We start from the raw sequence: 12,529 nt of genomic DNA on the forward strand, positions 1-12,529 counted from the left end.
TCTTGCAGATGTCCTTGTATCGCAGCTGTGGTCTACCTGTAGGGCGCTTTCCTTGCATGAGTTCTCCATAGAGGAGAGCCTTTGACTCTCTCTTAACAGTTTAAAAAAAAGAAAAAGATGACTGCTTTTGATCTCTATAAGGATCTTGATCAAAAGTGCAGTCCACACAAAGCGGGGAAGGGGTGGGGTGAGCAAGTGGTCTTTCAGGGATGGCTATATGGCTGGCCCTACAGTTGCGGCAGCGGAATTCATCACCCCAAACCACTTTGTTCCCCAGCATGCAATTCCTGCATGGATTTCACAGTCACAGGTGATGCCCCTCAGATGCAGGTGGCCTTAAAAGGAGATTGGAAATATGCACAGAGGAGGAACACTGTGTCCATTGGCTGTTACTCAGGATAGCTAAATGGAACCTCCATGTTCAGTGGCAGTCCGTCTGTGAATAGTAATTTCTTGGGGAGCGACAGTAGGAGAGGTCTGTTGCCTTTCTGCCCTGCTGGTGAATTTCCCAAAGGCGCACCCATAAGATACTGGATGTGGGACTAGATGATGGACCCACAATGGTGTCATCTGGCAGGTCTCTTTTGCACCCGGGTTCACTTTTTTGCTGCTCATCTTCAGGCCTTGAAATGACCCCGAAAGCCGTTTGTTTTGGAAGCCTCCAATGTCAGTTGCAAGTTTGCATATTTTCTGTGCGAGGCTATAAAACGTGTGTGTGTGTGTGTGTGTGTGTGTGTGTGTTTGTGTGCCATGCGAGGGAGCTGACTGCTGTTTACCTGGCAGATGGAGTTGTAAAACCAGCCAGAGTCTTGTGAGCAAAAACAGCCTGAGGTGCGTTGCACAAAACCTTTTGTGCATCTCCCCGCAAAAATTCCAGGCCTTGCCATGGCTTTGCTCACTCATGCGCCGTGCCTGGGTTGAAATAGGTTGACAGCTGAAATGGCAGAGGATTTAGGGCAGCGTTTCTCAAACTGTGGGTCAGGGACGCAATTTCTGGTGGGTCCCTCAGAGCCTCCAATGAAAACGTGGATGATGGAAAGATCGGATAACTAATTGCCTCCAGCTCTGAGGCTCTTCAAACATCAGACAGCTGTGAACTGCCCTGCAAAGAGCTCAGCTCCTGCAGTTTGCAAGATAGCTGCTCATTGCTGTACAAAGAGCTCAGCTCCTGCAGTTTGCAAGATAGCTGCTCATTGCTGAACAAAGAGCTCAGCTCCTGCAGTTTGCAAGATAGCTGCTCATTGCTGTACAAAGAGCTCAGCTCCTGCAGTTTGCAAGGTAGCTGCTAGTGGGCCTGAAAACAGCTGAGCTCCTGCAGTTTGCACGCTCGTGTCGCTATAGGGAGATCAGTGTTTGGGCGTCTTTATTCTGGTGTTTTTGGGGGTTTTTTTGGCCCCAAGTCCGTCAATGGCAGGTAGTGGGGGCAGGTGAAAGTTGGATCACATCCCTAAGCTCCTCAAGCCTTGAGGGTATTCGTTAGAGCGGCCTCATAACGAGAACTGGATCAAGGGCTTTTCTTTGTTGGTTTGTTTTGCAAATAACTATTACTTGCAAATCAATCGCTAAAAATATTACTGCTTTCTAGATAGCCTATTTTGAAAGCTTCGTAGAACTAGGTGGGTCCCAATAGAGTGTCGTTTTTAAAAAGTGGGTCCTTGTGCTAACATGTTTGAGAACCACTGACTTCAGGGCCTGAAACCTGAAACACTCCCAAGCCCAGAGTGGGATTCGGGATGCAGCTTCCGTCCCTACCTGGACTGCGTACCTGGAGGATGTTAGGAGCTTCGATCACCAGGTTACCTCCTCCCCCGGAAAAACTCTTTGGAATCCTTGCTTGACTGAATAGTTTTCACACTTGACCTGTCAAAACAGCCCTGAAATATCTTCACAACCCCTTCCAATTCACATTCCTGACCCCTCCCCTGGTGTGTTGTTTTGCGAGAGTGGAGCTGCCCGTCAGGGCATCTGCTTGGCAGCCGTTGGGGTACTGGAGGAGTGGATCAAGGAAGGCAATGAGTGGGTGTTAGGGCTGGTTTGGTCAGGGGGCCAGCAAATTGGAGGGGCTTCCAGGTATGTTGGGGGCTGCCTCTGTAAGGCCAGCAGCAGGAGCACACCAGATAACAAGAGACCTGCATCCTGGTGCCCTCCCTTGCATCAGGCATTCTGACATAACCCATTTCTAAAATCAGGAGGTTGCACATACACATCATGGCTTGTACCCCGTAATGGGTTTTTGTGTTGTCCCCAGTCAGATGAGACGGGGGTGAATTGCCCCAAGACCCTGCCAACTGCCACCGCCGTTCCCCCTCCTCTCCCGCACCTTGGCACTGAAATGGAAGAGGGGATGGAGCCAAAGAAGGCACCTCCTCATCCACTTTGCTTCCCTCCTCCTTTTCCAGTCCGTTGCCTCAGGCGGCTGCCTCAGGCGACCTCATGACGGAGCCAGCCCTCACGCCACACCGTGAGTCCTTGACCGTCTGTGTGCAGAGAGGAAGAGGGGTTGAGGTCTAAATGAGCCAGGCTTTCAAAAGCCAGTGGCTGAGAGCATCAGCGGTCTGTTACCACCTTTATCTGGAAACTTTCTTAACAGGTGGCAAGGAGTTCCAACGGCCTTTCCAGCCAGGGGTCTTTAAGATGTGAATGGAGCCGTGATCCTGAAGGCCTTGGCCAGCTTTTTCCTCCTCCTTATTTTGGAGCCCAGTGAGTCTGCGGGGAGGGGGGGTGAAGTCAGGGGGCACAGCCCAGTATTTTGGTCAGGTATGGGGGGGCAGAGCCCAGGGTTTATTTCAGTAGGGATGTCCCATTTAATCAGTTCATCACCGCACCTGGTGGCAATGAATTCCACAGATGAATTGTGGTGCTCCAGGAAGTTTTTCCAGCCCCCTGATCGTTTTGGCTGCCCATCTTGGCCCTTTTTCCATTTCTTCCGAATCACCTTGAGGTGTGGCAACCAGACTGTCTGGCAGGGATGGAGGAACATCTTGATTCTGAAGTGCAGAGCGGAAGGAACCCAAAAGGCAGGCTAAGATCCTCTCTATACACTTTCCTGGGAGTAAGCTCCATGGAGTACAGTGAGGGACATCTGAGCAAGCACGCCCAGTTTTGCACTTTTGAACAACAGAAAGCAAGCGTGGTTTTTTTTTTTGGCCCAATGTAAAAAGAGGCCCAGCTGGATGTTTGCTGGAAGCAAGTAGGCTCTGCTTTTCCTGTTCCCACCCCAAACAATTGGTAACTGTGAAAATCCCAGCTTGACTCTCACTTGAGCTGTGGACTCCTGGGAGAGGACGAGACTGCGGGGAAACTTCTCAGATGCTGCTTCTCCTTCATCTCTTCCTTGTGATTAAAGAATATCACCCGGGCTTACAAATTGCGTACAGAGATCCCTCCTCCAGCCACTAATGTGCGTTGGCATAATGAAAACGGGCAATGGCATTTTAAGGAGTACAGAGGCCTTAATTGCCTGACGCAGCAGATTAAAAAGCCTTTGGGAACCTGGAGTCCTTTGCCACCCACTTGAAGACAAAGAGGGAGGGAGCCTATGCATGTTTCCTGGGGAGATGTGGTGCCACCTCTGACAAGGCCCCGCCCCGCCTGTGGTCAGGCGTGTCTCCATTTGTGGTGGGCCAGAGGACAGGATGTCCAAGGCTGATCTCAAGACTCTGGCAGCTTTCCTGATGACTCTTTATTTTATTTATTTTATATTTATTTATTTTTTCACATTTTTATACCACCCTTCCTCCAAAGAGCTCAGGGCGGTTTACACAGCTGCTCCTCCCCTCTTTCTTGTCCTCACAACAACCCTGTGAGGTAGGTGAGGCTGAGAGAAAGTGACTGGCCCAAGGTCACCCAGGAAGCTTGGTGGCTGAGGGGGGATTTGAACCAGGTCTAAGTCCACCTCCCAAACCACTATACCACCCTGGCTCTCAAGGATCACCTGTTGGGAGTGCCACCACAGCCACCAGAGATTGCAGCTGCACATAGTAGCCAGCCCCACTGTTACGTGAAAATCCCCTTTTGCCTTTTAGTTGTGATTCTCTCTCTATATCTGGTTATGTTACTATGGACTCAAATATCATGCAGGCTAAACTTCTCCCAGCACACAGGCCACATTTCCAGAACTCTGGTCAAGCCACAAGCTCAGGGTTACACAACCACCACCACCACCACCCACCATAGCCACACATTATGGTGCCTTAATGTCACCAGACACCGTCTTAAATCATTGTTAAGTGTCTCCTACATCACTGTATTCATTGTATCGTTTTAACCCAATCACTGTTTAAGTCCTGTATGCAAACTTGAACTGCCTTCTTGTGTTGCTGATTCATTGTTTTGTTTCAGTTCCCCCATCTAGGAAGCCAGCCATAGACCCCATTGAATTTTGCTGATAACTGACATCCTGATCCTCTTTCAAAGTTTTACATACTCCAAGCACCCTGCTGTGTGGTAGTAATCAAGCTACCATCCAGCTCACCCCTTTTCAGTGAGGGCTTCCTCTCACATGCTCTCTCTCTCTCTCTCTCCAAGGACCAACACATCTGTGTTGTGTCAGAGGGTCCTCTCCACAGGACTCCCCCCCCCCCAAACTGGCTGTACAGGAAAGGTAACTATCTTGCGACTGGAACTCTTTCCCTTCTCTCCCCATCTTTAGTTAGCAGCTGGGGTTGGCAGAGCAGGAACCCCTAAAATCCTTCCCTACAACCTTTCCTTTTTCTAATTTCCTCGGATGCACCAAATACTCTTCACACGCAACCACCATGAAAGCTAGGTACAATGGATTCCAGCATTAGGACCAAGAAACAGACACTCATCCTTTCTCCATGGGCATTATGTTTACCTTTGTGCTTTTGTAATAAAACTATAACCTTTTATTAAAAGTTATCTTTCTCTCAGTCTCCTCTTTAAGCAAAAGGGAATTTCTCTGCATTACGCCGTCTTGTGATCCAGCCTACGACCCTAAGGTTCCAATAAGGGCAGTGTAATAATTCCCCTAAACAAAACAGCCCTTTTGGTAACACCACAGCCCTTCTGTGAAGTCCCACTGGCTGCAGCGGCCTCGCTCATGCCACAACCAAGGCCAAAGGAGCTTTTTTGCCCACCCACTCTGCGTCTTGCCTTCCATTCCCCAGGAAACCCTTGTCCACATGCAAGAATCGTCATCTCAAGGCCTGCAGCCGCCTTTTCCAATACCAAGCCATAATTGGCTAATGGCCTCCCTGTGACAGCCTTGAGATCCGTCACCTGAAAGCACGAGGCTTGGCTGAGGACAAGGCCGTCTATGTCCGCAGCGGACACAGGCTAATTCTGTCACATGCCATTCATCCAGCTGGGATAGGATGCCCCTTGTGGCCGCAAGGTCTACACCACACAGGCAGGGGTCGGTGTGCATTCTATGGGCAGGGTCATGTTAGGTGAGATGACCAAAGACAAAAACCTGCATAGTGGGAATCCCAGCTCAACAAAAAACAAAACAAACAAAAACCCTCAGGCTTCTAGTCCTCAAGCGTACAAAGAGAGGCCTGAAATGACAGAGGCAGGCTCGGAAGTTGAGGGAGACAGCAGGGGAGGTTTTGTCAGTCTTGGGTGCTGGAATTCATGCATTTAGCAGCAGGTGGGAACTTGGACACCTGCCCTGCCCTCCCAGTGGCTCTTGAGCCAAAGAACTTCTCACTGGCTTTGCATCTTCAGTCTCGCGCATGCTTTGGCCTTGCAAAGAGATGCTCTGAAGGCTAACCATCTGTCACGCTCACTGGTGAAGGGCTGCTCGTGGCTTAAATAGCAACCTCAAACAGTGCGGAAAGGGAGAGTCAAGCTGCCACCCTATACACACTTTTCTGGAAGTAAGCCATAGTAAACACAGTGGGACTTACTTTTGAGTAGGCACGATGAGGATCGTGTGGTCAGCGGCATTTTTCTAAACCGAACCGCACAGTCCTAGGCATGTCTACTCAGAAGCAAGTCTCATTGAGTTCAGTGGGACTTACTTCCAGGTAAGTGCTTATAGGAATGCGTACAGGCCCGCACAGGGGCACATTTGTGTCATAGAAGGGGGTCAGGCCACATGCAACATCTTGTCTCCAAGAATCTCAAGGAAGATTCTGAGATAAGAGTGCTCACCTGGCGTTTGTCTCCAGCAACCGGAATTCGCAGCTATACTGCCTCTGTACATGGAGGCTTGGTCTAGCTGACATGGCTAATAGCCATTGGTGAACCTCTCTGAGGTTAAATGGATCTCTGCACTCACTCCTTTAAGTTGAATGTGGTTCAGCTTCATTCTGGTGATGGATTTTAACCGACAGCCCGAGTCTGGCTACTCCTCAGAATGAGGGTTACCGGCCGGTCTCGAACTGCCGGTTTTTCGGAAGAGCAAAAGGCTCACAGCCCGAGCTGGGTTACGCGATCAAATGCCACAGTTGCAGGCTGCGACAGGTATTTCCCTTGGCGTGCCAAAAGACACGGAACAGTGACCCTGAAGAGGGCGGAGGAAATGAGCGCAGGTGTGGGGAAAGGCATGCGTGTCGAACCCTGGCTGCTAGAGGGTCGCTGTCTAAGAGCTGTGTGAGCCACAGCCAAGGGTCTCCTATTCCAGCAAGACTGTTCCTCTTCGAATGCCCCGAGCCATGTGCGTGCACCTCTTCTGAAGGCAGGCTGCGAGAGGTGGAGAATGGCAACTCGGGACAGAAAACTCTATGTCATCTTAAGTTCCTAGTCCCTATGGTTTAAAAAAAAATACCCATTCATTGACTGATTAGATAATATCCCCTCTTTTTAACAGGAGGCAGCTGGTGATGGTTTGATCGTATTGTATTTTTTACGCATTCTTTCCTTCTTGTGTCTTTCAAGGACGCCCTCTTCATCTAGCAAAAACCTCCCCGCGCAAGAATGCTGATTCTTCTGGCGTTCATCATCATCTTCCACATCACTTCGGCCGCCTTTTTGTTCATCTCCACGATAGACAGTGTAGGTTTCTCATCGAGGCCGTTTTTGGGTTGGAGGCGGGCAGGTGTGGTGGCTGGCATTGCAGAAAGGTCCTCAGAGCTGCATGGTCGTCCCCTTCCTTGGCTGACTGTAGTCCAAGGAAATGGGAATTCTTCATCTTGGGCCCCTGTCTGCGCTATGGGGATAGTCGACTAGCCTAAGCGCAAGAGCTGCCTTGCTGGGCCAGACCAGAGGGGTCCCTTTAGCCCAGTTCCAACAGAGGAGGTCCACATGCAAGACTTGACGCCAACAGCGAGCCCTCCCTCCAACCAACCTGTGCCTGGTTCTCATGATTTCTGACACTGTACCTGCGCTACCTCTGGGTTCAGGGGCTGCCTGCCTCAGAATGCCTTCCTCTCTGGCTCTTTCCTGGAGGTGGGGGGCTGGTGGCCCCTGTAGGAATCGGGATGCTGGCCTAGATGGGCTCCCCTGGAAAGCTCTTCTGATGTGCTGATGGGGTCAGAAGAAAAACACCTCAGAGTCTTCCTCTTCTGCGGGTTTCAACATCCACGAGTTTCAGCATCCATAGGGGTTCTGGGAAAGGAACCTCCATGGATGCCAAGGCATCACCTTTATCTCTATGGTGCTTGGAACCCCTGATTTATTCAGTAGAACAGCTGATTTTGCTGCAGAAGCCCAAAAGCCCAGCAGGCAACAGATGCGGGCTCCCTGCTTCCGGCTCCCTGGCAGGATCCACTGCCCAGGTTGGCATTCAAGCAAGAATCAGCACTCAGAGCACATCAAGGCAAGAGCCTTCCAGCTGTTGGGGGTCCTTAAGGGAGCATTTGAGGCAGGCCAAAGCCCAGAGAAAAGTCTCTTCTCCTCACCCAAGGCCTGTGTTTTTCCTTCCCTCTGCTCTGGGCTTCCATGGCCGTCCTGCAGGCCTGGTGGGTCGGGAGTGACTTCTCCACGGACGTCTGGCACCTCTGCTTCAATGGCACCAACTGCACCTCGCTCAAGGCGGAGAGCATCTCAGGTGAGCCGCAAGCCAGACGGTCTCACTCGGAGGCCCAGCGACACGGCAGCCCTGCGTGAATGAGACGTGGTTGGAAAAGTGTCACTGCAGTCACACTGCCCACCCCCATCTCTGCTTGATCAGCTGCCACTTGCGGGGTGGGGGGAGACGACTGGGAAATGCTGACTTGATGACATCACAGCAAGTGCATTTTCCCCTCCAATGACATTGCTAGGAGGGAGGCAGACTTGATGACATCACAGCAAGTGCATTTTCCCCTCCAATGACATTGCTAGGAGGGAGGCAGATTTGATGACATCACAGCAAGTGCATTTTCCCCTCCAATGACATTGCTAGGAGGGAGGCAGAGTAGTTCAGTGGTCAGCGCCCTCGCTGCACATGCAGAAATTCCCGTGGCAGGCAGTGGGAGACGGCTGTGCCCACGATCCAAGCCCCGGACCATTTTCCTTCATCTTCTCCCACCGCGGTGGTGGAGATCCAATCGAGCGTTTATGGAAAGCAGCCCTTCCGTGTTTAAATCAGTCCCCCTCCTCGCGGGAACTTGGGACCCACCCCTTCCATCTAGCTGGCCCTTAACCCTGCATAGGATCTGGGAAGCGGATCAGGAGAAGGGCTGGCAGGAGCCAGAACCCAAGGAGTTGCTTGCTGCGGAAACAAACATTTTTACTGGGGAGGAAATGGGCTCTGCAAAGTTGGCCAAAGCCTGACGGCTTTTTATTGTTCCTGTGCACAAGACGTGGCGGGAGGAAGTCGTGGGCAGGATGCAGGTGGGTCAAGGAGGAAAATTTGACGGGCGGGTGTGCCAGAAATTTCAATTTTGGCAAGTCCCACTACAAAGTTGGAAACTGAACCTCTCTTTGGGAGGCTACCAGGTGGGCGGGGGCGGCAGAAAACAAGCAACCCTGAGCGCAAGTTCACACATGCAATGCCTGGTGTTTGAGCCACAGCCGTTCAGAGATGCAGCTGCCTGTCTTCAAGAGACCCCATCGGAGGCATACGCACATGTGAAACTCTGCCTCTGTCCCCCCGTCCCCCCCGACTTTTCTTACAGACTTCTCAGCCATCCAGGCCGTGCAGGCCACCATGATCTTAGCCACCATCCTCTGCTGCGTGGCCTTCTTCGTCTTCATCCTTCAGCTTTTCCGCCTCAAGCAAGGAGAGAGATTTGTCCTTACGTCCATCATCCAGCTCTTGTCATGTGAGTAGACCCTGCCGCGTATCCCCCACGCCATGTGTTAACAAGAGATGCTGGGGGGGGGGGGGATTTTCATCCAAACTGGGATATCTCAGGTGCTGATGTGGGAACCATCGGCATAATCTTCTTTTCCAGGGTTGTGGCTTTTTTGTCCCTTAAGTGATGGAACGCCCCAGGGGGTCCTCATTCTCTCTTAAAAAAAATACTTGCACTTTATACTAATTTCAAAAGCAGGAACCGAGTAGTCATAAGCTAAGAAACTACGGCCCAAACCACCTTTCCAGCCCTGACACACCTGTGCCAATGGGGCATGTGCTTCATCCTGCAGTTGGGCGGCAGTCTCAGAGGCCCCTTCAAGGTTAAGGCATCTTTGTTCCCTTACCTCATAAGAACAGCCCCACTGGATCAGGCCATAGGCCCATCTAGTCCAGCTTCCTGTATCTCACAGCGGCCCACCAAATGCCCCAGGGAGCACACCAGATCACAAGAGACCTGCAAGGCTTCCTGGGAATTGTAGTTAAGAACATAAGAAGAGCCCCACTGGATCAGGCCATAGGCCCATCTAGTCCAGCTTCCTGTATCTCACAGCGGCCCACCAAATGCCCCAGGGAGCACACCAGATCACAAGAGACCTGCAAGGCTTCCTGGGAATTGTAGTTAAGAACATAAGAAGAGCCCCACTGGATCAGGCCATAGGCCCATCTAGTCCAGCTTCCTGTATCTCACAGCGGCCCACCAAATGCCCCAGGGAGCACACCAGATAACAAGAGCTGCATTTCCTTGGTGCTGGAAAGTTGGTTAGGATTGCACCCTAGAACCAACAGTAAAAGAGGTGAGCCTTTGACCTGATCCAGAAGGGCTGTTCTTAAAAGGGCATAGACCAGCTGTTCCCAAACTTACCAGGGTCACAGCATCCTCCTTTCACGGTGGCTCTTCTTCCTGGCTTTCCCAGGTGCTGCCACCTTGGATCACATGAGATTTTACGCCTGAACCAGCAGGCTCTTATCCCATGGCCTTCCTATGAGAGGGCGATGCGGTCCACAGTTTGGAATCCACTGGTCTAGACTAAACCTAACTAGAAAAACAGTAAGATTGGTGATCAAAGGAAAGTTCTGGCATCTCGCCTGTGACTATCAGGGTGGGGGGTGCAGCTCTTCTGCCTGCATTGTAAGAGCCTGTTCTTCCTCCCCCCCCCACCCCACTCCTGCAGGTCTATGCGTCATGATTGCAGCCTCCATCTACACGGACCTCCACCAGGAGCTCCACAAGAGTGCCTTCTACAGCTTTGACCAGAAGAACGGCCAGTTTGGCTACTCCTACATCCTGGCCTGGATCGCCTTCGCCTTCACCCTGCTCAGTGGCATCATGTACCTCATTCTAAGGAAGCGCAAATGAAGTGGTGGGCCCAGCAGCAGTCAGAGCCATCTTCTCTTTCCACAGTGCTGAAGACACCAGTAACTGTTTTGTACATAGTCAAACGGTTTCGTAGTAAAGCAGTTTGGTTTTTTTCTCCCCCCCCTGCTTGGTATGAAACAAAAAGGACCATGGGAAGGAGGGGCAAATATATATATATATATATTTATATATATTGCAAACATCCTGGAAAAGCGGGCCTCCCCCCTCGTAGCTTTAAAAACCAAGCCACAAGGTGGCCAAAGCTATTTTCTCTCATTGTGCAGCTTCTCAGTCCACTGTCGTGTTACTAGCCCTTAACAAAAGGCAGGGGGATTGATGGGGTGGGGGGCTTCTTTCCACTCTCGAGGACGAATTTTTGCAACTGGCCGTGTTGTATATACGCAAGCTTGGCTGGGTCGCTTAGCAGGACACACGCAACTGGACGGCTGGATTCTTTTTAGGGGGGGGCGAGTGGGGAAATCCTGACCTGCTACCCCTAATATTTCTGTGGATGCAGGGTGGCAGGGCTATGTTGGCCTGCTGGTTTGCTCCTCCAGTGGGTCACTGGCAGGGTGGGGAAAATGGTGAGAGGGCTTCTCAGAGAGGGGGTGGGATAGGGGCTTTTGGCTGCATTTATGGGTTTTGCTCTAACTCTGACCCACTGAACCTGCCCTGTAACACACTGATGTGTCAGCACATTAAAAATGCTACAGCCGGGGTTCAGAGACACCTTTGGTGCAAGACCGAGCACTGCTCAGGCCCAGATTTACTTCGTCTCGAGCGGTGCGTCCAGAGCTACCTCAAGCAGCACTCACTGCCTTCATCTACACCTCTTTAGTATTTTGCAAGAAATGCAGACAGCATTCCCAAAAAACCAAATCTCTGCTTTGGCTGTTGAATCTCATCTTCACTGTAACACTTCCCTGTTATGCTTTTTTTTTTTTGAGGACATAAAGAGTAACATTGTGGGAGATAAAACGTGTCACTCCAGTATCTCCAGTTAAATGCAATCTCAGGGCAGTATCTCCACTTAAATGCAATCCCCTACCAGAGACCTGGGAGAACAACTACCAGCCAGAGGCTCTTCTAAAGACCTTCTCAGTCTCCATAGTCAGAGGAAGTCAGCTGCCCCATATCGGTTCTTGCTTCATGGAGACATCTGGTTGGCTCCTGGGAGCAAGATGCTGGCCCAGATGGACCCTTCTGGCCTGATCTAGCAGGATTCCTCAGATGTGTTCTTGCCGTCGCAATGCCCATTTTGTGATGTCCTGAGTGGCCAAATCCACCCCTTGTCTCCCTTTGCCCCACAGACCCCAATGAGCTGGTGCTTAGTGAACAGTCCAGTGTATCAGGCAGATGCAGATGTTTTCTATCCCGGGGTTAGCAGGTTAGAAATACAGATATTTTCTAACCTGGGGTTAACAAATAGATCTTCATTGCTCAGGTTGCACTTCTGACAAGTGAGGCCATACGCTTATTCCCGGCAGGTGGCACACTTGGAGGACCCAATTTAGGGGCAGTGCTTCTCCCCACAACAACCAGTTTGCATGCCCCCTTTCACCACAGCACTGGTGCTTTAGAAAAAGCATCATTCAATGGGGCATGCAACTCAAAAGCAAACAAGACAGCCATTTCTTGCCAGATTTTCCCCTCCCTTAATTTCAGTAGGTGCTACTAAGGCTGCAATCCTATACATGCTTTCCTGGGAGTAAGCACCATTGAACACAGTGGGACAACTGAGCAGAGATTCATCAGACTGTGATCCGCACACTTTTACCAGTGAGAAAAGCCAAACTGAGTAGGAAAAACCATTACGATTGCCCCAAGAACGCAAGCATTTGCCAGTCTCTCAATTAATCCATCATATGCCTTCTAAACAACTGCTTAGGTAAGTTTAGATCAATGTGCCTCTTGAGACATTTATTTTGTCTCTTAACGCAGGAACCCTCTGAGACGTGGGGTGAGAATATGCAAATTAGCAAAAC

At 50.8% G+C, this 12,529-nt stretch overlaps 1 protein-coding gene across 1 annotated transcript; it reads left to right on the plus strand.

Annotated features, from left to right (window-relative positions):
- Positions 1–6,848: 6,848 nt before the first annotated feature.
- EMP2 (epithelial membrane protein 2) lies at positions 6,849–10,629 on the plus strand. Its single transcript, XM_066640909.1, has 4 exons — positions 6,849–6,960; positions 7,861–7,954; positions 9,006–9,152; positions 10,360–10,629. The coding sequence occupies exons 1-4, from the start codon at positions 6,883–6,885 to the stop codon at positions 10,542–10,544; spliced, it is 504 nt and encodes a 167-aa protein (XP_066497006.1). The 5' UTR covers positions 6,849–6,882; the 3' UTR covers positions 10,545–10,629.
- Positions 10,630–12,529: the final 1,900 nt, after the last annotated feature.

Source organism: Tiliqua scincoides, chromosome 13 (genome assembly GCF_035046505.1).
Source record: "Tiliqua scincoides isolate rTilSci1 chromosome 13, rTilSci1.hap2, whole genome shotgun sequence".
Lineage (NCBI taxonomy): Eukaryota > Metazoa > Chordata > Lepidosauria > Squamata > Scincidae > Tiliqua > Tiliqua scincoides.

Bases quoted from the DNA above. Each gene is read 5' to 3' on its own strand.
- EMP2 (XM_066640909.1), top strand. From the start codon at position 6,883: ATGCTGATTCTTCTGGCGTTCATCATCATCTTCCACATCACTTCGGCC. The intron at 6,961-7,860 runs GTAGGTTTCTCA...GCCGTCCTGCAG, and splicing joins TCATCTCCACGATAGACAGT to GCCTGGTGGGTCGGGAGTGA. The intron at 7,955-9,005 runs GTGAGCCGCAAG...CTTTTCTTACAG, and splicing joins CAAGGCGGAGAGCATCTCAG to ACTTCTCAGCCATCCAGGCC.